At 43.3% G+C, this 24,178-nt stretch overlaps 1 protein-coding gene across 4 annotated transcripts in view; it reads right to left on the bottom strand.

Annotated features, from left to right (window-relative positions):
- The window catches only part of tpp2 (tripeptidyl peptidase 2), a 29,127-nt gene extending 5,210 nt beyond the window's left edge, over nt 1-23,917 (bottom strand). For 3 of the 4 annotated variants that reach the window (XR_013964221.1, XR_013964222.1, XM_080765836.1), the window contains exons 1-27: nt 23,748-23,917; nt 21,943-22,071; nt 20,597-20,692; nt 19,572-19,676; nt 19,336-19,460; nt 17,932-18,095; nt 17,253-17,407; nt 17,034-17,110; nt 16,717-16,844; nt 16,226-16,474; nt 15,647-15,762; nt 15,332-15,503; nt 14,963-15,120; nt 13,385-13,461; nt 12,855-12,961; nt 12,474-12,628; nt 12,235-12,351; nt 11,717-11,817; nt 11,283-11,379; nt 10,804-10,941; nt 9,813-10,057; nt 7,925-8,003; nt 4,401-4,439; nt 3,778-3,929; nt 3,016-3,112; nt 2,112-2,242; nt 666-933 (exon numbers count right to left, since the gene is read on the bottom strand). Coding sequence is in view for 2 of the 4 variants with exons in the window: in XM_080765836.1 (XP_080621962.1) it covers nt 666-933; nt 2,112-2,242; nt 3,016-3,112; nt 3,778-3,929; nt 4,401-4,439; nt 7,925-8,003; nt 9,813-10,057; nt 10,804-10,941; nt 11,283-11,379; nt 11,717-11,817; nt 12,235-12,351; nt 12,474-12,628; nt 12,855-12,961; nt 13,385-13,461; nt 14,963-15,120; nt 15,332-15,503; nt 15,647-15,762; nt 16,226-16,474; nt 16,717-16,844; nt 17,034-17,110; nt 17,253-17,407; nt 17,932-18,095; nt 19,336-19,460; nt 19,572-19,676; nt 20,597-20,692; nt 21,943-22,071; nt 23,748-23,912 (3,642 nt within the window). In the remaining 2 variants the exon portion in view is untranslated. The remainder of the gene's footprint in view (nt 1-665; nt 934-2,111; nt 2,243-3,015; nt 3,113-3,777; nt 3,930-4,400; nt 4,440-7,924; nt 8,004-9,812; nt 10,058-10,803; nt 10,942-11,282; nt 11,380-11,716; nt 11,818-12,234; nt 12,352-12,473; nt 12,629-12,854; nt 12,962-13,384; nt 13,462-14,962; nt 15,121-15,331; nt 15,504-15,646; nt 15,763-16,225; nt 16,475-16,716; nt 16,845-17,033; nt 17,111-17,252; nt 17,408-17,931; nt 18,096-19,335; nt 19,461-19,571; nt 19,677-20,596; nt 20,693-21,942; nt 22,072-23,747) is intronic. The other variant, XM_080765837.1, reaches the window with a different exon arrangement.
- Between the last annotated feature and the right edge of the window lie 261 nt (nt 23,918-24,178).

The following is a 24,178-nucleotide window of genomic DNA, read 5'->3' as shown; positions in this document are numbered from 1 at the left end:
TATACGTTGGCTGCAGTATGGTGACCCATAGCAGTAACACCAGGTATACGTTGGCTGCAGTATGGTGACCCATAGCAGTAACACCAGGTATACGTTGGCTGCAGTATGGTGACCCATAGCAGTAACACCAGGTATACGTTGGCTGCAGTATGGTGACCCATAGCAGTAACACCAGGTATACGTTGGCTGCAGTATGGTGACCCATAGCAGTAACACCAGGTATACGTTGGCTGCAGTATGGTGACCCATAGCATTAACACCAGGTACGTATACGTTGGCTGCAGTATGGTGACCCATAGCAGTAATACTAACACCAGGTATACGTTGGCTGCAGTATGGTGACCCATAGCATTAACACCAGGTATACGTCGTTTGCATAGAGGTGCAATTCCCCCCACCCCCTATTTGTTTTCTATGGACCCCCGCTCTTGTCTGCTGAGTTTGGGCCTAGAGTTCCATGTTGAGTGGTTGAGCATTCAAAACGTTGGCAACATGTTCACGTCCGGTTCATTTCCAGTTGCATCCGTTGCGTTGCAACCTAGAACCATTCATACATTGGCAAAGAGCACTATCATAAACCACTGATAAGACCACGTGACGGAGATCGGCCGTCAACGGCAGGTGAATGGGTTAATAATTGAACTCAGTTTGTTGTGTGCGTTTACCTTGGCGTCAGTTAGCTCCGCCCACTTCTGCACTTCCCAAAATGTGTCTGTGAGGGCTTTGGTGACAGACTCCTGGGTGTCATCAGAGCTGCTTCCCACCGGCTCCCCCTCGGTCTCTAGAGCCGGCGTAGCGGTACTGAGCACCGGTACCGAGCCCTCGGCGCTGGCTCCTTCCTGGGGCTCAGGGGGAACCAGGAGCTGGTCGGCCAGAGCCACGCCCTTCCTGCACAACGCATCGAGCAGCGATGACTTCTGCTTCTCCATGTCACTGAAACACAACCATGGAGGTGTCAGTCAGATTCAACTCTGTAACCCTTTTGGTGTTTTAAACATCGTTATACTTTAGCTATTGAAAAATAGCAGACCTACAAGCTCATAGCGCGCCACCGAGTGGCGCGCTATGAGCTTGTAGGTCTGCTATTTCGTTTAAAAATGTGCGTGCAAATCTTTGAATATATATACTTTCACAGCGAACATTTTTAACTAAAAGCTTTGCTTCTGTCGGGGTCCCTGGAACCACATATTTTCTGATGGGGGTCGGCGGCCAAATACATTTAATTCTACGGGTCCTTGACATGAAATATTGATCACCACTGATATAGAAAATTGTCATGATTTCGAAGACATTTTTTAAAATGTCTACGTCAGGTCTAAATGGGTGAACTCAATCCCTGCCATAATTAATTAATAACATGCCAGGATATCAGCCTCAACTCTGTAATCCTGGTCTGCATGTCTAACAACGTACTCCTCTCATCAGCCAGTTCAATCTAGCCTGGTTAATAAACCAGACCGAATCAGCCGTTGGCAAAAAAAATATTGCCTGCCGGCGGATTACGGTCTGGAGAGGCTCAATTGTACGCCCATTTCCTACACCAGAGAAATGGGGCGGCCAATCGGGACACGGTATGCAATATGGGCGGGCTTTGGTACAGTGACTTTCAATGCTTGAGACCTTTGACTGACAGTAGCTCTGACCAATTGCGTCAAAGAGAAAATGTTTCAACCCTCTCATGGTCTGCATGTGTAACAACGTACTCCTCTCATAGTCTGCATGTCTAACAATGTACTCCTCTCATGGTCTGCATGTGTAACAACGTACTCCTCTCATGGTCTGCATGTCTAACAATGTACTCCTCTCATAGTCTGCATGTCTAACAACGTACTCCTCTCATAGTCTGCATGTCTAGCAACGTACTCCTCTCATAGTCTGCATGTCTAACAACGTACTCCTCTCATAGTCTCCATGTCTAACAACGTACTCCTCTCATAGTCTGCATGTGTAACAACGTACTCCTCTCATAGTCTGAATGTCTAACAACGTACTCCTCTCATAGTCTGCATGTCTAACAATGTACTCCTCTCATGGTCTGCATGTCTAACAACGTACTCCTCTCATAGTCTGCATGTCTAACAACGTACTCCTCTCATCAGCCAGTTACAAACCTCTTGATGGTCGCAGCGTCCGGCCGGGGGTCCGTCTTCATGGTGAGGTGGACGGCCAGGGCCGTCTGGTCGATGTTGGACATCACGATGTCAGCGGCTGACACGACCTCATCCAGGCGTTTTAAACGCTCCTAAGGACAAACAGTAGGTTAGGTCAGAAACCACTCTGTCTCATAGGAGGGCTGTGAGCAGTTCAGAAACCAGTCTGTCTCATAGGAGCGCTGTGGGCAGTTCAGAAACCACTCTGTGTCTCATAGGAGGACGGTTCAGAAACCAGTCTGTGTCTCATAGGATGGCTGTGGGCAGTTCAGAAACCAGTCTGTGTCTCATAGGAGAAACCCGTCCACCAGTGACATCATCGATGGGGAATCCAAGCCAATAGAAACTACAGGCTTTCTAGTCCTGAAAAGTTGCAATGCGAAAAATGGAAGCCATCGTTCGGGCGCTAATAAAAATCGAAACATTTTTGTGAATAAATCTTGTTTAAAAATAAATCTGCCTAACGATGATGTCACTGGTGGGCGGGTTTCTGAACTGCCCACAGCCCTCCTATGAGAAGCAGACAAGAGTAGAAAAAAATGGTGCCATTTTATCATGATTATTCGTGAGGACCTATTATATGAAGATAGGTTGAAAAGTGGTGAAGTGGTCCTTTAAAGAAGTACCTAGTACAGAATGTGAGTGACGCCCTCATTCTCTTTAGAGTTAGAGAAATCTGTGGTGTGTGTGTGTGTGTGTGTGTGTGTGTGTGTGTGTGTGTGGGCGTGCAGGTGTGTGTGTGTGTGTGGGGGGGCGTGTGGGTGTGTGTGTGTGTGTGTGTGTGTGTGTGTGTGTGTGTGTGTGTGTGTGTGCGTGTGTGTGTGTGTGTGTGTGCGAGCGCGTGTGTGTGTCTGTGTGTTAAAACCTTTTCCAGGTCCAACTGATGTAGTCTTTGCACATGCAGAGGGAGGTAACAGGGGTGCGTTTCCTTCAGCTCATCATAGAGGGCGCCGCTGTCCAACCTGAGAAACAGAGACACAACAACAGCATCAATAACCCATTTAGGTCTTCTGAAAGAATATATATTCAAAGATTTGTGCCGCATTTTCACGATTTTTCAAAAATAGCAGACCTACAGGCTCGTAGCGCGCCGCCCACTACGAGCTTGTAGATCTGCTATTTTTCCAATAGCTAAAGCATGACATGATGCCAATTGCCGACACCAAAAGGGGTTCCCGTCCAGACAGGGATGTTAAAGGGACACTTCACCCTTTTTGCAAAAGAATATATGTTAATGACGTTTAGGAGCTTTAGAACACTTTCCTGGGGGTCTTTATGTGTGTAATATGTGGTTTTAGATATTTTAGATTGTAGCAGTGAGCCTGTTGTCTCTGATGTCATGGACACTGGGCTCACTTCCTTCCTGGACTACATGTTGTCTCAGTAAGACAGCTCTCCCCCCTATCCACAAGGAGGAGCAGTGCACCAAATAATTATGGGAATTGTAGTCCAGGAAGGTAGTGAGACCAGTGTCCATGACATCAGAGACAACAGGCTCACTGCTACAATCTAAAATATCTAAAACCACATAAATACCCCCAGGAAAGTGATCTAAAGCTTCTAAACCTCATTAACATATATTTTTTGCAAAAAGGGTGAAGTGTCCCTTTAAGAGACTTCTTCTTACTTTGTCATCCACTGAATCTTGAGGTCTCTCAGAGCCTCTGCGTACTCCTCCTTCACGTCCTTCTCCTTCTCCACCTCCTTGTCCTTCTCCTTGGCTCCGTTCTTGGCCTTGTTGGGCGCAGGGATCAGGTGGTAGATGACTGGAACAATATCCTGCGTGAACACACACAAAATGCTGAGGTCAAAACAAAATTAATACATAATCCACAAGAAGTATCTATTGCAAACCACACCATAGTAAAAAAAGAATTAACTCTATTTACGTATATAGCTATTGAGAATATGCCAGTAGACATGGACGTAGAACAGATGACGTGTGCCAACTATACCAAGTGTCATTTTAGACAAAACATAAAAAAAATTGTCTTTACAAAGTAGATTCTTAAAAAGTTGTGCCATTTCACTGACCACCAGAAACACACAATGCACCTCAAAAAAACAACACGTTGACAAGAATTATGTTGACGGATTTTACATCATTAAGAAGAAAGAGAAAGAGAAAAAATAAAATAAAAGTCCATAATCTCCCCCAGGGTGATTTCCCCTCTGAAGCCAGTAGGTGGTGGCAGAGCACACACAATGCTCTGTGTTGTTGAACAGTGAATGCTAGACTCATCGCAGTACCTTTTTAAACTTTCCATGTCGTTTTGCAGAGGCCTGCCCCTGGTGGTCAGAATAACACACAGTAAGGAATAGAGAAAAAAACACAAAACACACCAAAAAGGATTCTCTTCATTCATCTTTAGACCCGCCAAGTGGTTCCGAAATCTATTCGCCTACCTTTCAAAATGTTTTACAATTTATCATATCCCCATATTTGTGTGCTCATATTGGCCATTGCAGCTTAGTGAGAGTGACTGCCCTCCTGTGGCCATGTGTTACACTGCCCCCCTGTGGCCATGATGTGTCACACATGTTATCATAACTTTCCCCCTCTATCCACTCTGCCACAAGGGTCAATTCTGCACCTCTACTGAGTGAGTGGTTCCACCACTCCAGTAGTAAAATCTTGATACACATAAATTGGAAAACAGTGACAAACAGACATAGAACCATCATGTCAGCACAATGAATACTAATATAGAACTTGTAGTAGAATAGTCAAAAATACAATGTTGTAAGAAAGAAACTGTTGAAAGACTTCCCTATTCTGAGTAACATTTTGCCCATCTAAAAGCTCAAAACGAACTGTGTTTGCGACACAAGTTTGAGTTTGTAAATCAGCTAAGAAGAGATTTGGTGTACAGACCAAACTCCGGAGTTTACCACATATAAGTGGATTTGGAAGTAGTTAACCCCTTTTGGTGTTTTAAACATTGTTATACTTTAGCTATTGAAAAATACCAGATCTACAAGCTCATAGCGCGCCACCGAGTGGCATGCTACGAGCTTGTAGGTCTGCTATTTTTGAAAAATCGTGAAAATGTGCGTGCAAATCTTTGAATATATATACTTTCACAGCAAACATTTTTAACTCAAAGCTATGCTTCTGTCGGGGTCCCTGGAACCACATATTTTCTGATGAGGGTCGTCGGACAAATACATTTAATTCAATACATATAGGATTTCATCACAATCTACTCCAGCCAACTGAAGTGACTATACTACAGTAACTTGAAAATGACTGAAGACATGATGTTTACTGTCACAGACACCATGTAGTGGAAACTCCTGTAACTGTAACCAGAAAAATAAATCTAATTTTGATTTGCTTCTGCTTCATCTCCAGGTGTACTCATTCTATGACCGAATAAAAAAAATCACAAATTCACGGAAATGAAAATGCAATGCCATTTTATTTTCTGTCATAGAATGAGCACACCTGGAGATGAAATGTAAATACTATTGCATTATATATATTCACTTAAATGCGTTCACTATCCGAAGGTTAAAAAGCATTCATCTTATTTCATTTGAAATTTTCTAAATTGCATTTTCATTTTAATATTGTCCACTAATTAGTAGGGCATTCTTTTTTTAAATTGAAAATCAAATTATCATTTGAATTGTCTCATAGAATGAGCACTGTAGATTAAATGTAAATGCTATTGCATTTTAGATGTATTTTTGTCTCAAGAAATGCGTTAATGACCTGAAAATTAAAAAGCATCTCTTATTTCAATTGACTCTTCCTTATTTTGCCATTTCGTTTGAATTTTAGCAGCTTTATGCTTCCATACCTGAGAGGGGGATTTGGAGACTAAAAGCGACTGAAAGCGTGCGTGAACACACACGTGCCGTGTGCACAATCAAGATGGTGCAGTCCAGTGTCTAAGCTAACAACAGATAGCCACCCGAAGCTAATGTGAGTATAGCCTTTCCACTAGATCGGATCAAACACGTTTATACAACTGAATAAACGTAGCCTACGTATTTTAACAGCGTCGCTTCCCGACATACAGTATAACGCAGGCTACGTTCTTTTGGCGGGGAAACGGTTAATGGGAATGACCTTGCAGTGGCTACTTGAAAAACCCCAAAATAGCAACTGTTGGACAGTACGGTTACATTACATAGTCCATTGCATTGGTTTCTTTGAAGGACAGTACGGTTACATACATGGCCCATTGCATTGGTTTCTTTGAAGGACAGTATGGTTACATACATGGCCCATTGCATTGGTTTCTTTGAAGGACAGTATGGTTACATACATGGTCCATTGCATTGGTTTCTTTGAAGGACAGTACGGTTACATTACATAGTCCATTGCATTGGTTTCTTTGAAGGACAGTACAGTTACATTACATAGTCCGTTTCTTTGAAGCAGGCAAGTGAGACAAAGCAGTGGATAAACTAATTCAAATATTTACAGCAGGTATAGTAATGGAAGTAATCAAATAATCTTAAGTAATAAGAATTTCCAACCCTTGAAATAGAGTTGGTATAGTTTTGATGTCTTCATCAAAAATCACACATTTAAAGTGATATTTCACTTTGACTTGATTGACATTTCATTTAAATTTGCAGATTTTGGCACACAACACATTATGTTATGAAAGACACACTTCTGGTGTCTTTGCAAGGCATACAGTATATGTGTTTTCACCATTGCCAGAAGCATTAATAAGCCTATGATCACTTTAGTATTTTATGTAAATGTAATGCACAACACAATACAGTGCCGTTATTGACATATTTTTCGTTTTTCCATTATCGCATGAATCCACAACTACAAGAAGTTATTTAGTTTAGGGTCACAAGATACTAACTGGCTACGGGTAATTATTCCTCTGGGCTGTTGGCTTTTTGTGACCCTTGAAGAAATTAATAACTTGCTATGGTTGTGCACAGGCATCTTACAAGAGGAAAATAAAGGTAGGTATTTCAGTGACAACATCTGCACTGTGCTATTCAAAAGAACAGATCTGTACATACCGTAAGATAAAGTGGAAGTACATTAGAAATGTTTGTGAAAACCTCCTGATGACCTGTAATTATGCCAGGTGCTTCCCTTCTTTGTGTCCAACATGTATTAATTAACTGAAGCATTGCAACCTGACGGGAAATATTAATTTGTATGTATTGTTTTTCAGGCTTGGTTATGTTCAATAAGGGACAACTTGAACATGAACGTGTCGAATAATATACAGTTTCCCAGAAGATTGACTACGTGTTCAGGTTAAACATTGATACTAAACATCGCTTTAAGATCCAGTGAATTAGGGTGGATACAATTAACAAAAACAAAAAAAGATAGTATGATTAGATCTGACAGAGGTGATGGTGATGATGGGATCCTTAACCCATTCTGAACGGGAACCCATTTTGGTGTCAGCATCATGTTATGCTTTAGCTATTGAAAAATAGCAGATCTACAAGCTCATAGCGCGCCACCGCGTGGCGCGCTACGAGCTTGTAGGTCTGCTATTTTTGAAAAATCGAAGAACGACTGACATTTTTAGAATCTGATCTCAGGTCAGAATGGGTTAATTAGACCCAGTGGGTGTCCACAGTGGAAACCTCGTATGAATCTGATCTCAGGTCAGAATGGGTTAAATGTGAAAACCATCTGCAAAAATACAGGAATATAATGTATACAGGAAGAAAACAGAAAGACATTGAGGCCAAGCCCCGGCTGAAATGGAGTAAAGGAGAACATAAAGAGTGGAAACAAAATGACAGCCTGGAGCCCAGAGATTTACACTTACAGCTTTCTTGCCAAATTCCCCCTTGGGCACAACGAGAGAACCTGTCAGATAGCATCCTGGACATGTGCCCTTAGGGACCCTGCAGAGACGGAAATGACAGACGAGTGAGATTAGAAAGAGGGAGACGACAGGGGAATAGAAGAGGACAGAGTTAGACACATCCAACATCTCATTAAAACCCTTTAGAGAGATGTTTTTTTACCATGCCAATGATGTCATGACACATTTATGGCACTATGGTTGTCTATGTAACGGGTCCCAGGACCCAAGGGCGGTCTTTTCCCAAGGACAGTTTATATGAGTCATTTTAAACAAAAGGGCAGCGTTCAACTTGTGTTTGATCTTTCATGGTTATAATATGGTCATGTACGTGTAGAAAATGTGTTATGAAAGAATTCCAAAATCTGGAATACTTTTAAGTTTAATATTTGTAAAACAAAAGTATATGCAAACATAGAACAGTAGGCCTAACTAGCACCGAAATAAAATAAGGCATTTTTAATGTGGTGACATTTTGCACCACACAAGAATCATGTTTTTAACAGGGTTCCAATTAATGTGGTGACATTTTACACCACACAAGAATCATGTTTTTAACAGGGTTCCAATTAATGTGGTGACATTTTACACCACACAAGAATCATGTTTTTAACAGCGTTCCTACATATTTGGAATTTCAAAATAATATATATTTTTTCCAGACTAAGCTCCAGGTGTTCTACTAAAAAGTGTGCCCTATAAAATCACGTCAGCTCACAGAGACATCAAACGTGTGACCCTATACAATCTTGTCAAACTGGCTGTATCCACCGATATCTGTTGTTTCTATTGTGCTATTTAGGTGGTTTCTACATGCATTGTGTTGATCATAGCTCAAAATCTACTTTAATTTCCGTTTTCCCGGCTCGGAGACCAGGAACAGCTAATATTAGCAATAGCTGGGCCCTATGATTAAACGCATAACTGAATTAACCCATTTAAACCGGGGTTAAAAACATTCACTTTGAAAGAATATATATTCAAAGATTTGCGGCACATTTTTACGATTTTTCAAAAATAGCAGACCTACAAGCTCGTAGCGCGCCACTCGTTGGCGCGCTATGAGCTTGTAGATCTGCTATTTTTCAATAGCTAAATTATAACAATGTTTAAAACACCAAAAGGGGTTCCTGCCCAAAATGGGTTGAAGACGCTACAGCAGTGGTTCCCAAACTTTTTCGTGTAAAGGACCCCCAAATCAACATTTATTAGACCACGGACGCCCCATTTGAAAACATATGCCAGTGACCCCGATAAGCGAGGATTTTTACGGCTCTAGCAGTGATAAAGAAACATTAATTTCATGGACCCCCCCCCCCCCAGTTTCACACGCATTATGCTACAGACCCCCGATTTAAATGGAATTTCTACCCCTGGTACCCCAATTTATATTGTAAAACCACTGTTAATTTAACTCTGAGAGTGTACAAAACTCTCAAAACTCATCTGTTCTCCCTCGCCTTTAACCGCACCTGATTTACCTGTATATTGATTTCCTGCTCTGTGCTATTTATGCTCTGTTTTATATTTTACTGTCTCTTTTCATTGTTTTATATTGCTATGCTCTACTGTCTTGTTTTTACTCTGTTCAGCACTTTGGTCAGCTTTGGCTGTGTGAAGGTGCTATAAAGTTTGATTTGATACGATTTGAACTATCTCTAATTGAGCTAAAAGGTACCCCCTGGAACTCCCTCAAGTACCCCCAGGGGTCCCCCGGACCCCCCTTTTGGGAACCCATGCCCCTAACCGAGGTCACCTCCAGTCTCCTCTCCACTCACTTGTCGTCGGGCAGGGCTGTGACGTAGAAGGGCTGAGAGGCCCCTGGACAGAGGGTGATGGAGTCACTTACTTGTCGTCGGGCAGGGCCGTGACGTAGAAGGGCTGCGAGGCCCCTGGACAGAGGGTGATGGAGTTGGCCTTCTTCTTGGCCATGAGCGCGGCGCGGTGGCTCTCGTAGACGTCCAGACTCAGCGTGGTGGACAGACGGTGGGACACCACGAACGGAAGGTCCTTCAGCCGCTCCAGCTCACTGGAGAGCTCGTGGCGCACCTGCAGCCGCAGCGTGTAATCACCCTTCTCCAGCTTCAGAGAGTACTGGAGAGAGAGAGAGAGAGAGAGAGAGAGAGAGAGAGAATAGAGTTACTGTACAATCTGAGAACAGACACGCTGATATAAAACCTTCGCCATTGACCACGCTGATATATATCGCTTTAATCTCTTGGGAAAAACTTTCCCAAACACCACTTTTGCTTCAAAATATATTTTTATTTTATCAGATAGCCGTTGTGTTTGTCGGTTATTCATTTCTTAAGGGATAACGGTTATGGGTTGGCCATCTATAGTCCAAAGTTATATTCTGAATGAATGCTTTGGTCATCATCATCATACTATAATTCAGTCAATGTCTGTCTGTGTGTCTGTGTATCAGAAACACCGCCGTAGCTCCTCACTGCCTGCACCAATCGCTTTTTTCGTTTTGACACATTAATGATTAATAATGAATTTATTAGTGAATTAAAAATGCGAAAACGCACCCAGGGCGCAGTACCCCCCATGGCCTAGAGGGGGGGGGGAATATATCACAACGGGTAAGAGCTAGTGTAAACAATTGAGGAATAGGAATACTTGTCCCCTGAGCCCAGTAGATCGTACCTGGTGTGGGTAAGCATTCCCTGAGCCCAGTAGATTGAGCCCAGTAGATCGTACCTGGTGTGGGTAAGCGTCTCCTGAGCCCAGTAGATTGAGCCCAGTAGATTGTACCTGGTGTGGGTAAGCGTCTCCTGAGCCCAGTAGATTGTACCTGGTGTGGGTAAGCGTCTCCTGAGCCCAGTAGATTGTACCTGGTGTGGGTAAGCGTCTCCTGAGCCCAGTAGCCTCTTGTTCTGGTCAAAGAGCATCCATAGCTGGCTGTCGAACTCAGACTCATAAAGCAGCTCACAGAGCATGGGACAGCTAGGCGTAACCTCTCCACTCTTGGGCTGAAAACAGTGATGAAATTAATTACACAAAAGAAGAAACCCCCAGTGTTTGCTTAGGCCTCACTCACACTGTTGCAACATGCATACAACGTGTATGTCTTGTGTCTTTTGCGTGTTTAGTGGCCCCGCCAATGCATTTCCAATGGAGGTCACATGGTTTGACAAAACATTTGTTTGATGCGGGGGAGGGTTGCACCACACAGCCATCAAACAAAAATGTTTTGTCAAACCATGTGACTTCCATTGGAAATGCATTGGAGGGGCCATTAAACACGGACAAGACACAAGACACATGTTGCAACAGTGTGAGTGAGGCCTTAGTATGAATGTGTCAACATTACCTGGTGAAAGCTGTAGGTGAGAACGACCTCATACAGCTGTCTACTGTTGGGGAGAACATCCCTCACTCCTAAGGCTTTGATCTTAGAACTTATAGGTCTATGAAAAACAAACAGAACCCACAGTTATGATATATATATATATATATCTTTTCTATGATGAATTCCCAAGTGTCTATTTGTACGTCTCTAAATGTTTTGATGAATTGAACATGGTGGACCCTCTTGTAAACAAGTGAAAATGCTTAATTGGGTCGTCCCACTCACAGTTAACAGTCTTTGTATTGAGTTTGTGCTTGAAATGTACTGTTATTCTGCAAACTGTTAATAAATATTTCAATCAATCAATCAATAGCAAGACACACTGTGTGTGTGTGTGTGTGTGCGTGTGCGTGTGCGTGTGTGCGCGTGTGTGTGTGTGTGTGTGTGTGTGTTACCTGAGGGGCTGAACCCAGGACTTTAGGGTAATACTCGGCGACACATCCTCATATCTCAGAGGAGAAAACACCTCAAAGCTCGTTATACCTTCTGATGCATTCTGGGAAGGAAGGCAGACATGGCGTTACAGACAGAACACGGATAACACCCCGTGTTACGTGTTCATTCACTAATGCACTACTTAACCCATTCTGAACGGGAACCCATTTTGGTGTTCAGCATCATGTTATGCTTTAGCTATTGAAAAATAGCAGATCTACAAGCTCATATCGCGCCACCGAGTGGCGCGCTACGAGCTTGTAGGTCTGCTATTTTTGAAAAATCGAAGAGCTACTGACATTTTTAGAATCTGATCTCAGGTCAGAATGGGTTAATCAGACCCAGTGTGTGTCCAGTGGAAACCTCGTATGAATCTGATCTCAGGTCAGAATGGGTTAATATATGCATGGGAGAGGGAGATGTGTTACGTGTTCATTCACTAATGATGCACTACTAGTGGTGTCTGTGCACTACTTACTATATGCATGGGAGAGGGAGTCGTGTTGAGGCCATGGAAGGAGACGTTGTAGTCCACTGTGACATCACCGAGGCTCGCCCACCAGCGCGCGACGCACACCTCCACGATTTTACCTGACTGCGAGGAGAGAGAGAGAAGACACACAGTACCGTACACTTAATAATGTAATTAGTGGATAAACATACCGAGTGTATAAACAGTATATATATATATATAATTATATATATATATATATGTACCAGCACAGGGAAAGCCTCGGTTAAGGAGCCCCTCTCCAGTAGCGAGGAGAACTTGTAGAATTCATTGGCTCTGTAGGCTTTCTGCTTGACCAGGTGCACTGCATGAAGAACAAACTTAGAAGACACGTCCCCCGAGTGAGAGGTCAATGTGATCTCTGTGAGAGAGAGAGAGAGAGATACAAAGAATAAAGGGATTTAAGTAAATAAAAGGCACAACAAAACAATGACAAAAAGGCAAGACAGACTAAACACTAAACTGCTGCTGCTTCTGTGCAACACTGTCATAGTGTGCCATTAATTTATGAAAAATACATTTAAATATGATTGATATGGAGATACAAGGCCTCACAGCGATGATTAGCAGACAACACACACACACACCTGCCCAGGAGGCTCCTTGTGGAACAGTGAAGAAGTGTCGTCTGATCTGCCCGGGTCTGAAGTGGACGTCTGAGAAACAGACCTCCTGGTTACGACTGTCAGGAACTCTGCCAGAGGAGAAGACACAGCTGTCACACAGAGACCACCTCCACAACACAGTCAGCACGGGCACACTGGAGCCGACACAGAGACCACCTCCACAACACAGAGACCATCTCCACAACACAGAGACCACCTCCACAACACAGTCAGCACGGGCACACTGGAGCCGACAGGCGCTGGCCAAAAGGAAGCAGACTCCCGACGTCTTTTTATTCAGCTGGAGGATGGAAAAGAAGCTCCACCGGCCAGATTCCCGGAACCTGCCGCGTGGGCGGAGCTTCTTTTCCATCCTCCAGCTGTCTTAAAAAGCCGGAAAAAGACGTTGGGAGTCATGGCTTCCTTCGGCCGCGCCTGTCGGCTCAAGTGTGCCCATGCTGACTGAAAGATTAAAAAAAACTTGGCAAAGCATTGTGGGTAAAACTACTTACTTGGTAGGAATGATGACGGTGATGGGGACTCTGAACAAAGGACCCGAGGTGGGAGCAGCAGTGTCGTAACCACACACCTAACCATACACACACAACATTAACACAGTATCATAACCACACACCTAACCATACACACACAACATTAACACAGTATCGTAACCACACACCTAACCATACACACACACAACATTAACACAGTATCATAACCACACACCTAACCATACACACACAACATTAACACAGTATCGTAACCACACACCTAACCATACACACACACAACATTAACACAGTATCATAACCACACACCTAACCATACACACACAACATTAACACAGTATCGTAACCACACACAACATTAACACAGTATCATAACCACACACCTAACCATACACACACAACATTAACACAGTATCGTAACCACACACAACATTAACACAGTATCATAACCACACACCTAACCATACACACACAACATTAACACAGTATCATAACCACACACACACAACATTAACACAGTATCGTAACCACACACCTAACCATACACACACAACATTAACACAGTATCGTAACCACACACCTAACCATACACACACAACATTAACACAGTATCGTAACCACACACCTAACCATACACACACAACATTAACACAGTGTCATAACCACACACCTAACCATACACACACAACATTAACACAGTATCGTAACCACACACCTAACCATACACACACAACATTAACACAGTATCGTAACCACACACCTAACCATACACACACAACATTAACACAGTGTCATAACCACACACCTAACCATACACACACAACATTAACACAGTATCGTAACCACACACCTAACCATACACACACAACATTAACACAGTATCATAACCACACACCTAACCATACACACACAACATTAACACAGTATCGTAACCACACACAACATTAACACAGTATCATAACCACACACCTAACCATACACACACAACATTAACACAGTATCGTAACCACACACAACATTAACACAGTATCATAACCACACACCAAACCATACACACACAACATTAACACAGTATCGTAACCACACACCTAACCATACACACACAACATTAACACAGTATCGTAACCACACACCTAACCATACACACACAACATTAACACAACTGAACATAACAATAATATACTGTACATAATATTATATTCATCAAGTGTGCGTCCGATGAGGGACGCACACCTCTGTATGATGCAGTCAAGGTCTTCCACAGCTGGCCTGGCTTTGCCAAAAAAAATGGCAACTAAAAAATACGGGGAAGCAGCTTTTTGCTTCTACGGGCCGACGGCGTGGAACAAGCTCCCACTGTACCTTCGACAGGCAGCCTCTGTAGACATTTTTAAAGCACAGCTCAAGACCCACTTCTACACCCGTTAATCATGTCCTCACTGTATTGCATTACTGCTTGTCTTTTAATGTTTATGCCTTGCTTTTCTTTTTTTTTCCTCTATTGCTCTGTAAAGCACTTTGAGCTGCATTTCATGTCATGAAAGGTGCTTCACAAATAAAGCTTTATTATTATTAATATACCTCTGTATGATGCAGTCCCTCTCGGAGTCCCACGGGGTCGATGCGGACGTTGACGTGACGACACTGGTTCATGAGCTCCAGGTGGGAGGGGCACTGGACCCAGGGGGCGGAGCACGTGAGGGCCAGGTGTAGCTGAAGGGAGATTCGCTCTTTGTTGTCTGGAATGGACAAAATGAGGTTTAGTACATTTTGTAGTAAAATAAGTTTCCAATTGCATTTTCTTTTTTCAATTAACTAATCAATTAAAATGATTAGTTTGGTTAACTGTTGCACCCCTAAAGCAATTCTGGACTCTCTCTACGCGTGTGTGTGTGTGTGTGTGTGTGTGTGTGTGTGTGTGTGCGTGCGTGTATGTGTGTGTGTGTGTACCTGTGTTCTCAGGGAAGATGGGTTCGATGCCCACTCCGTGGTCCGAGGGTGCCAGAACCTGCACCGGGTCCCTGAGGTAGATGCCCCTCTGTGTTCCCACGGTTACAGAGAAACCCAGGTGGCTTGTGGGTAAAGCGGCGTGTTGAGTGAGGTAGTCTAATGCCCGGTCCACCTAACAGAGAATTAAGAGCAAAGCATTAAAGCAAGGACATTGCCCGGGAAGAAACAAGAAAGGAAGTGAAAGGGAAACTGAATGATGTGGCATTAATAATAGAATAGAATTCATAACAAACTGAGAATGTCCTGTGACGCTACCTGGATGATTCCATGTCCCTGTGCAAACACCTCGATGTCTTGCACCTTCAGAGCCGTGTTCTCCAGCGCTCTCCTCACAGCAGGAACCGATGGTTGGATCCCGTTCTGCTTCAGGCCTGCATCAAGTAGTACGTGTTCAATGGTGCATTCATTTACAGTAGTGCCTTTATCCAAGGCGCTATACATAGATTGTGCATCAATTCACCCATTCACACACACATTCATACACCGATGGCGGCGGAAACCAATGCAAGGCACCAACCTGCACATCAGGAGCAATTAGGGGGTTCAGTGTCTTGCTCAAGGACACTTCGACACCAACTCTGGGGGAGCCCACAGGGTTAGAACAGGCGACGCAACGCACACAAATTAAAGTAAGGAAGGAAAGGAACACACAATCCTGGGTATAAACACTCATAAACACATAGTCATAATATACGCCCAGACAAGTCGACACAACCTATAATTCTCCACTGCCGTGTGACAGACAGTCAACCCCAAACCCACAACAACACACCTGACAGGACCCCAAACCCACAACAACACACCTGACAGGACCCCAAACCCACAACAACACACCTGACAGGACGAGGGCGATGCCTCCACAGGCGTTGGGAGACGACATGGACGTCCCGTTCATCAGCTGTGTGCCGCGGAGGGTCCAGTTGGGCACCGACGCGATGGCCCCTCCGGGGGCACTGATGCTGACGCCGAGGGCCCCGTCTGTGCTGGGGCCCCTGGAGGACCAGGTGTACTGGTTGGGAGGCAGCTTTTCCCTCAGCGAGTACTCCGCCACCATCATGTCCGGGGTCACATAGGCTCCTACACCTGTGGATATAGTTAGATTAGTGAGTACACTGCCTTAGGTTGAGCACCACTGACATAGAAACATGGGTTTTTCAGAAAAGAATATTAGGATTTAGAAGCCTTTTTTTTTTTTATCGACCTCAGTCCAAAATGGGTTAGTCTAATATTGGAGGCTAATCGGTCCCTATGACAATAATGTACTGATAAAGTCAGGCATGTACAGCAACTAGTGTAACATGCATGATGTGTGTATGTTTGTGTACCGATTACACTGCTGGTGGTTCCTCCAGGACAGCCGACAGTGGAGAGACAGGGCCCGTTGTTTCCTGCACTCGATACAAACATAACGTTGTGCTTCTGCACAGCCTCTGTTATCACTTCACAGATCCTCCTAGTAGAAAAAATATTAAAAAAAAAAAATATATATATATATATATATATATACACACACAGACACAATATTTTTCACTGCTTGTACCTGTATGAGTGACAAATATACATATATTAGTATAGTAAGTGACAGATACGTACAATCGTACATACATATATATATACACAAAAAAACAAGATACACACTTACCCTGAATTGGGCCAGTGTGTGGCTTCACCATAGCTATAGTTTACCAAGTCACACTTATGGTTGATTACTTCAATCATCTTCAATCAGGATAAGAGACAGAGAGAGGGACAAAGACAATTAAAGAGAAAACAAAGATATCAGTGATAAACAAACGCAGTTGTGTCAATAGCAGAAGTAGCAGAATTGTTTTTAATATTATTTTAACTTCTTGTTACATACAGCACGGATAAGACCTGTGCCCGTCTCCATGGTACTGAGGCGCGTGTCTCCGATCTTCAGAGCGAGGATTTGGGCACCGGGGGCGACGCCGTTACGCTCCGACTCATCGGGGAAGTAGCCCGCCGCTATGCTCGCCACGTGTGTCCCGTGAGCCCCTTGGGGGGGGGGGGGAAACCACGCAAAAGCAATTATGTCTGACTGCACCACAGGATGAGTTTATTAAGAGTTGGAGAGCGGAGCTGTAAAACAATGAAGATGATTCTGTACATGTGACTAAATTTGACTGAGGGGCTGCCATTGGATTTTTTTTAAATGTTCGTTTTTTCATGTCATATGAAAGCAGGGAACCATAGCTTCAAATTGACATATTGGTTGTTCAGTTTGACCCACCAGTTTTGGAGATAAGGCTTATAGAGTAATGTCTTGCAGAAAACAGGCTTGAAAGGTTCACTTCTGTGGTCTCTAACATTACACCTAGCTACATGTTTAAGCATTTATTTCATATTTGTATGTCAATTTCAGCTCTGACACTTATTTCAGACATGCTCTAGTATGTGAAGAGTCTGCCTGTGCTATTAACTAATTTAAAAAAATAAAAAATAAAGCTGGATTTTGCGCGATGGCAGGCTCTCAGTCAAATGTGGTCACACATCTCCAGTTTACACTGGAAACAGCTCACCTCCACTGGTGACGATGCAGAGTGTGTTTCCCTCGTCGTAAACATTGACGGAGTAGTTGAGCATCTCGGCACTTCCCAGCGTGGCGTACTCCTGTGTTTCTCTGTAGGAGCACAGCACGGTACACTGGGAAAGCTCTCCCGTCTCTGAGGTGTCCACCACAGCCCTGAGGAGAGAGAAAAGCTCTAAACAGTGTTGTTTTTGGCAGCACATTTTGATTTTAGTTTTTGTCATAGCCTCTTGAATAGTTTTCATTTAGTTTTGGTCATAGTCTCTTGAATAGTTTTCATTTAGTTTTAGTCACATTTTAGTCACCTGGAATGTGTTAGTCAAGTTTTAGTCGACTAAATCTAGTTGATTTAGTCGACTAAAATGTATTTTGGTGGGCCTTGGATGTTGTCGTAATGACCGATTTTACACTTGCTGAACATAGCAGATCTACAAGCTCACAGCGCGTCGCGCTGCAACGCGTTGTGAGCTTGTAGATCTGCTATTTTCAGCATGCAACAAAGTGTAAAATGACTCATACTGGATCTCTTGTCCACTAGTCCCCGTCCTAGCATTTTAGTTTGTTTTTAGCTGTTGACAAAATTGTCGATACATTAGTCTTAGTTTTAGTCATCATAGCTTAGTTTATTTAGTTTTCGTCTTAGTTTTAGTCAACGAAAACAACACTGGCTCTAAAAGGTAAAACCATACCGTAATCACTGTGTTTCATAGAAGAGAGTAACCAGGCGTAAATGTGTACTAACCTCCATGTGATGCTGTCATGCCAAAGCACACAGTCGTAGACCGGCCCTGGGTCAGTTGTACTAACCTCCATGTGATGCCGTCATGCCAAAGCACACAGTCGTAGACCGGCCCTGGGTCAGTTGTACTAACCTCCATGTGATGCCGTCATGCCAAAGCACACAGTCGTAGACAGGCCCTGGGTCAGTTGTACTAACCTCCATGTGATGCCGTCATGCCAAAGCACACAGTCGTAGACAGGCCCTGGGTCAGTTGTACTAACCTCCATGTGATGCCGTCATGCCAAAGCACACAGTCGTAGACAGGCCCTGGGTCAGTTGTACTAACCTCCATGTGATGCCGTCATGCCAAAGCACACAGTCGTAGACCGGCCCTGGGTCAGTTGTACTAACCTCCATGTGATGCCGTCATGCCAAAGCACACAGTCGTAGACTGGCCCTGGGTCAGTTGTACTAACCTCCATGTGATGCCGTCATGCCAAAGCACACAGTCGTAGACCGGCCCTGGGTCAGTTGTACTAACCTCCATGTGATGCCGTCATGCCAAAGCACACAGTCGTAGACTGGCCCTGGGTCAGTTGTACTAACCTCCATGTGATGCCGTCATGCCAAAGCACACAGTCGTAGACAGGCCCTGGGTCAGTTAGTTGTACTAACCTCCATGTGATGCCGTCATGCCAAAGAACACAGTCGTAGACCGGCCCTGGGTCACTGTACTTCTTCTCTAAAGACGCTAAGGCCTCGGATTGACTCTGAAGCTCTTCCTTCTGCAGCTTTTCAATCTAAAGGATGGAGAGTAGAGATGAGACCATTTAGGAATAGCATACAAAAAGAATAGCCTAATGCCTGCTCTGTATCCAGTTAATGACAGCACAGAAACATCAGCTGTTGACCTGTGAGGGTGAGGGGTGAGCGATATCGAACTCTTCCGTCCGGCGGCTGACTTCAGCGAGGGCAGCTCTGAGTGCTGGGTCCCATGTCTTCTCTTTACGCTCTTTCTGTTGGTGCAAAGGAACAGCAGTTTACAAGACCATGCCAGTGGTCTGACATATTTAGCACACCTACCGTACAACTTATTGTACTACTTGTATACATTATTGCTGATCATACCATAGCTTCTTTGTTATTTCATGGTAAACATTAATCCATTCATTTCCGCACAGAATGAAAATAAACATGCTTTAGATAGTTAATCCAACACACCAAATTTCCCTGCAGATTATTTCTTATTAAAATGAAAGATCGTCGGCCTGAACCGTGGCTCGGCGGTCCAGGCACCTTGGCTGGTAATCCAGTCTGGCAGTGTGCTGCGGGTTCGACTCCCGATCCCGACGGACTTTACTGCATGTCACCCCCCCCCCCCCCATTTCCTGTCAGCTTACTGTCTGTCCCTCCATAAAATATATAAAATAAAGGCGAAAGCCAAAAAAGAAAAAGAAAAAAAAAACATAATTAAAGAAATTAAAGATAGTCGTTAATGCTTTCTAAAGGGCTCATTGATTTGAAAAGTCGAGCTGAAAATAGTCACTGGAAAAAAGATTGATTATTTCCCCCATATTTTTACAGCATGGCAGAACAGTCTACAAATGTGTCTACTGACTCTCCTCCTGTTTGGAATGCGGGAGCTGGCCAAAACGTCTGGTACGATCAATGCAGTGTCAACTTCTTGTGCACACTGGTAACGATGTCAATGCCATTATGCTTTTTTTTTTTTTTTTTACATCAAAACTTGATGTCAACTCAATAACACTTCAAACTTGCTTTAGATGAGTTAATACAACACAATAAATGCACCATTAAATAAAGGCTTCGTCAAGAATAGTGCTTTATATTTTAAGAACATTAACCCATTTTTTGTATATTATGCAGTTCTCTTATATCACTCATATCTACCATAACAACTATGAATGAACAGTACCTGTATTCTCTCTTTAAGTGCCTTTGGGAAGAACTCATAACCATTTTTAACTCCAATGCGATATTTCCCTGATGGATTGACCCAGGAAGGAGGGATCTAGGGGATAAAAATATTATTAGAGTCATATCAGTGTGTAAGAGAGAGAGAGAGAGAGAGAGAGAGAGAGAGAGAGAGAGAGAGAGAGAGAGAGAGAGACAGAGACATTAAAGCAGGAGACAAGAGGCAGAATGTGAGAAACAGTTTGTTTGCAATTCTCAGGAATTTACAATATTACATAGATCTATGAAAGTAGATTCGAATCGTAAAACAATATAGATCTATGAAAGTAGAATAGAATCGTAGAGAATGGTCAATTAAAATCAGACTCCTTCCCGTCAAGCAAAGGCGTATTAAAGGACTAAACTAAAAGGCAAACATCTTACGCATTTAACCACAGTAATGGTAAATCATGACGGGACATTTAATCAGTTGACATTTTGATGCATCTTGTTGTTTTCTGTATAACCAATTCTGGACGGGAATCCCTCTTGGTGTTTCAACTAAGTTACTATGTTATACTTTAGCTATTGAAAAATAGCAGATCTACGAGCTTGTAGGTCTGCTATTTTTGAAAAAAGAATCGTAAAAATGCGGCACAAATCTTGGAATATATATATTCTTTCAGACTCAGAGCGAATGTTTTTTTTATTTCGACGTCAGGCCTAAATGGCATAAATAACCCATTTTGGGCGGGAACACATTTTGGTGTTAGCATCATGTCGTGCTTTGGCCATTTAAAAATAGCAGATCTACAAGCTCATAGCGCGCCACCGAGTGGCGCGCTACAAGCTTGTAGGTCTGCTATTTTTGAAAAGTCGAAGAGCGACTGACATAGAAGACATTTTTAGAATCTGATCTCAGGTCAGAATGGAAAACTGTCAGGATGTAGAACTAAGACGTTTTTTAGAATCTGATCTCAGGTCAGAATGGAAAACTGTCAGGATGTAGAACTAAGACGTTTTTAGAATCTGATCTCAGGTCAGAATGGAAAACTGTCAGGATGTAGAACTAAGACGTTTTTAGAATCTGATCTCAGGTCAGAATGGAAAACTGTCAGGATGTAGAACTAAGACGTTTTTAGAATCTGATCTCAGGTCAGAATGGAAAACTGTCAGGATGTAGAACTAAGACGTTTTTAGAATCTGATCTCAGGTCAGAATGGGAAACTGTCAGGATGTAGAACTAAGACGTTTTTAGAATCTGATCTCAGGTCAGAATGGAAAACTGTCAGGATGTAGAACTAAGACGTTTTTAGAAGATCTGATCTCAGGTCAGAATGGGATGAGGAAGGAAGGAGGAGTGCAGACCTTCAGCGTTCTCCCAGAGAGCCCGGCGACTGTTCCGTCTTTGGGCTCCACTGCTGTGGTCATGTTCACGTCGCCACTCCCTGTCGTGTCAATGATGTCAATGATCTTTGGCTTGCCTTCAGTCGTGAGCTGAAAGGAATACAAGATGATGAGCAGAAATCTACTGAAGTGGGTGTGAATGAAATACAGTAAGTATATATATATATAGCACGGTAATTGTAATAATAATACAATTATGTGTTCGATCATTCTTATTTGGTGTAAAAAAATACAATTAAGTTTAACATGGTGAACTGAGTGGCATACGGCAGGGGTTCCCAAAGTGGGGTCCGGGGACCCCCAGGGGTACCTGAGGGAGTTCCAGGGGGTCCCCAGCTAAATGATAGTTTGGAACCAAATGGACCCTTATGGGTCTGTAACCCATAAGGGTGTAGAAATGGAACCAAATGGACCCCGTTAGGGTTCCATTTGTATACACTCTTGATTTTACAATATAAATTGGGGGTCCCAGAGATATAAATGCCATTAAATGGGGGTCCGACTCCGTAGTAGACTAATGCATGTCAAACTGGGGGTCGGTTGAGAATTACTGCTAGAGCCGTAAAAACGTCTCTTATGGGGGTTCCCTGGCATATCTTTTCAAATGGGGGGTCCGTGGGCTGATTAGTGTCAATTTGGGGGTCCTCGACTTGAAAAAGTTTGGGAACCACAGCCACTGGATACGGTTATATATTCAGCTACCATATGTCGCAGTCGCTGATATACAATAAGACAAATTTGCCCAAGCATCTCAGCTTTTGCATGTGATGTGACAGACAAGAGACAGTGCACTTTACTGATTTATTTGATTCTATTTCTCATACAAAGATGCCATTGCCTGGCCCTGTATCGCAAATGGTCAAAGAACTATTTGATTAAGGAATATTATATATATGCCTTTTGTATTCATTCTGTAAAGTCTAGATTTTTGTGTTAGACATTGAGGGAAATTGAGATTCTCCTTTTTTTTAAAACACTGCTTATCAACTAACCGGTTAATCAATCGATAAGCTTATCAAAACGTATTACTATTAACTGTTAATCGATCATTCCATGTGCATTCTCACATCTGGGATTCAAAATGGCCCGTGATTTTGAACTTAAGACATCGATCAGCCTAGATCAATAAGTCTGCTCCAAGATAGACTCTCAGAAATGATTGTCACTTGTCAGTGTCAATCCTCACATTTGTAGAATTGAATTTGTAATTGCATTTTAGCTGGTAGGTCCTGGTTAACTGACCATGTGCTTTACAAACTAAGTTGACAGCGACCCAAACGTGACTTGGCAGTTGGCTGTCATGTGTCCACTCTGTCCAGCTCACCTAAGCAAACATCATAAAGACACCATGGTGTATAATATGTGCTTGGTAACGGCGGTAGGGAGCGAGATTACACGTGTTAACATGGGGAGGGGAGGGGAGGGGAGGGGGGGGGTTTAATGACAACTACAAATTAACTGGTTGAATATAGTATTATTTACAACTATGGTTTAATCCTGTACCCCCGGCAATTAAAAATGTTACCAACGTCAACTATACCAGCCTTGACACCATGTTTGGCTCAAATAACGGGACACAATCCTTTGGTCCTTTACAGTTTCGTGTGGCATTAACCAATACAGGTGTTGTTGTTGTTGTTGGTAGCTTGTGGTTGCCCACCCCATTGTCAACGTTATGTTAGCATAAAGCTAGCTACCCATGCTAAATGTCTGAATGAGTCAGGCCTATTCCAAGATAACGGATACGCCGCCGGTTGTGTTTTTACCTGCATGCCAGGAGCCCCCGGGTCCACGCCGGTGTCGAGGATAGCGATGAGGACACCTCGTCCATCGTACTCGGGGAACCTGGTGAGATAAGACGCGGCGCCGGTCTCCTTCTTGGGCAGCAGCCCGTGAAAGGGGAACGGTTCCTCGGTAGTGTGAGCAGCCATGATCAGCAGAGTGGCAATGAAAACAAAGCTACGAAATGGGGATAGAGACAGTATGGTCTGTTCACGCGAGATCTATAACGTGAGCGCGAGCAGTGAGCACTCAGAAGAGGAGGAGTTAATATATCAAATATTGTTTACTTGTAAGCCTACGACGCGCTCACTCGTTGCATGTCATGAAATAAAAAACGTATTAAAATAATAGAAACCTTACCTATAATATTTGCTCAATCGCCAACACTGTCCATTCACTAGTGCTATACTGCTAG

Source organism: Protomyctophum bolini (assembly GCF_963924005.1).
Source record: "Protomyctophum bolini genome assembly, chromosome: 1".
NCBI classification, from domain to species: Eukaryota; Metazoa; Chordata; class Actinopteri; order Myctophiformes; family Myctophidae; genus Protomyctophum; species Protomyctophum bolini.
This window is presented reverse-complemented; position numbering and strand designations above follow the sequence as displayed.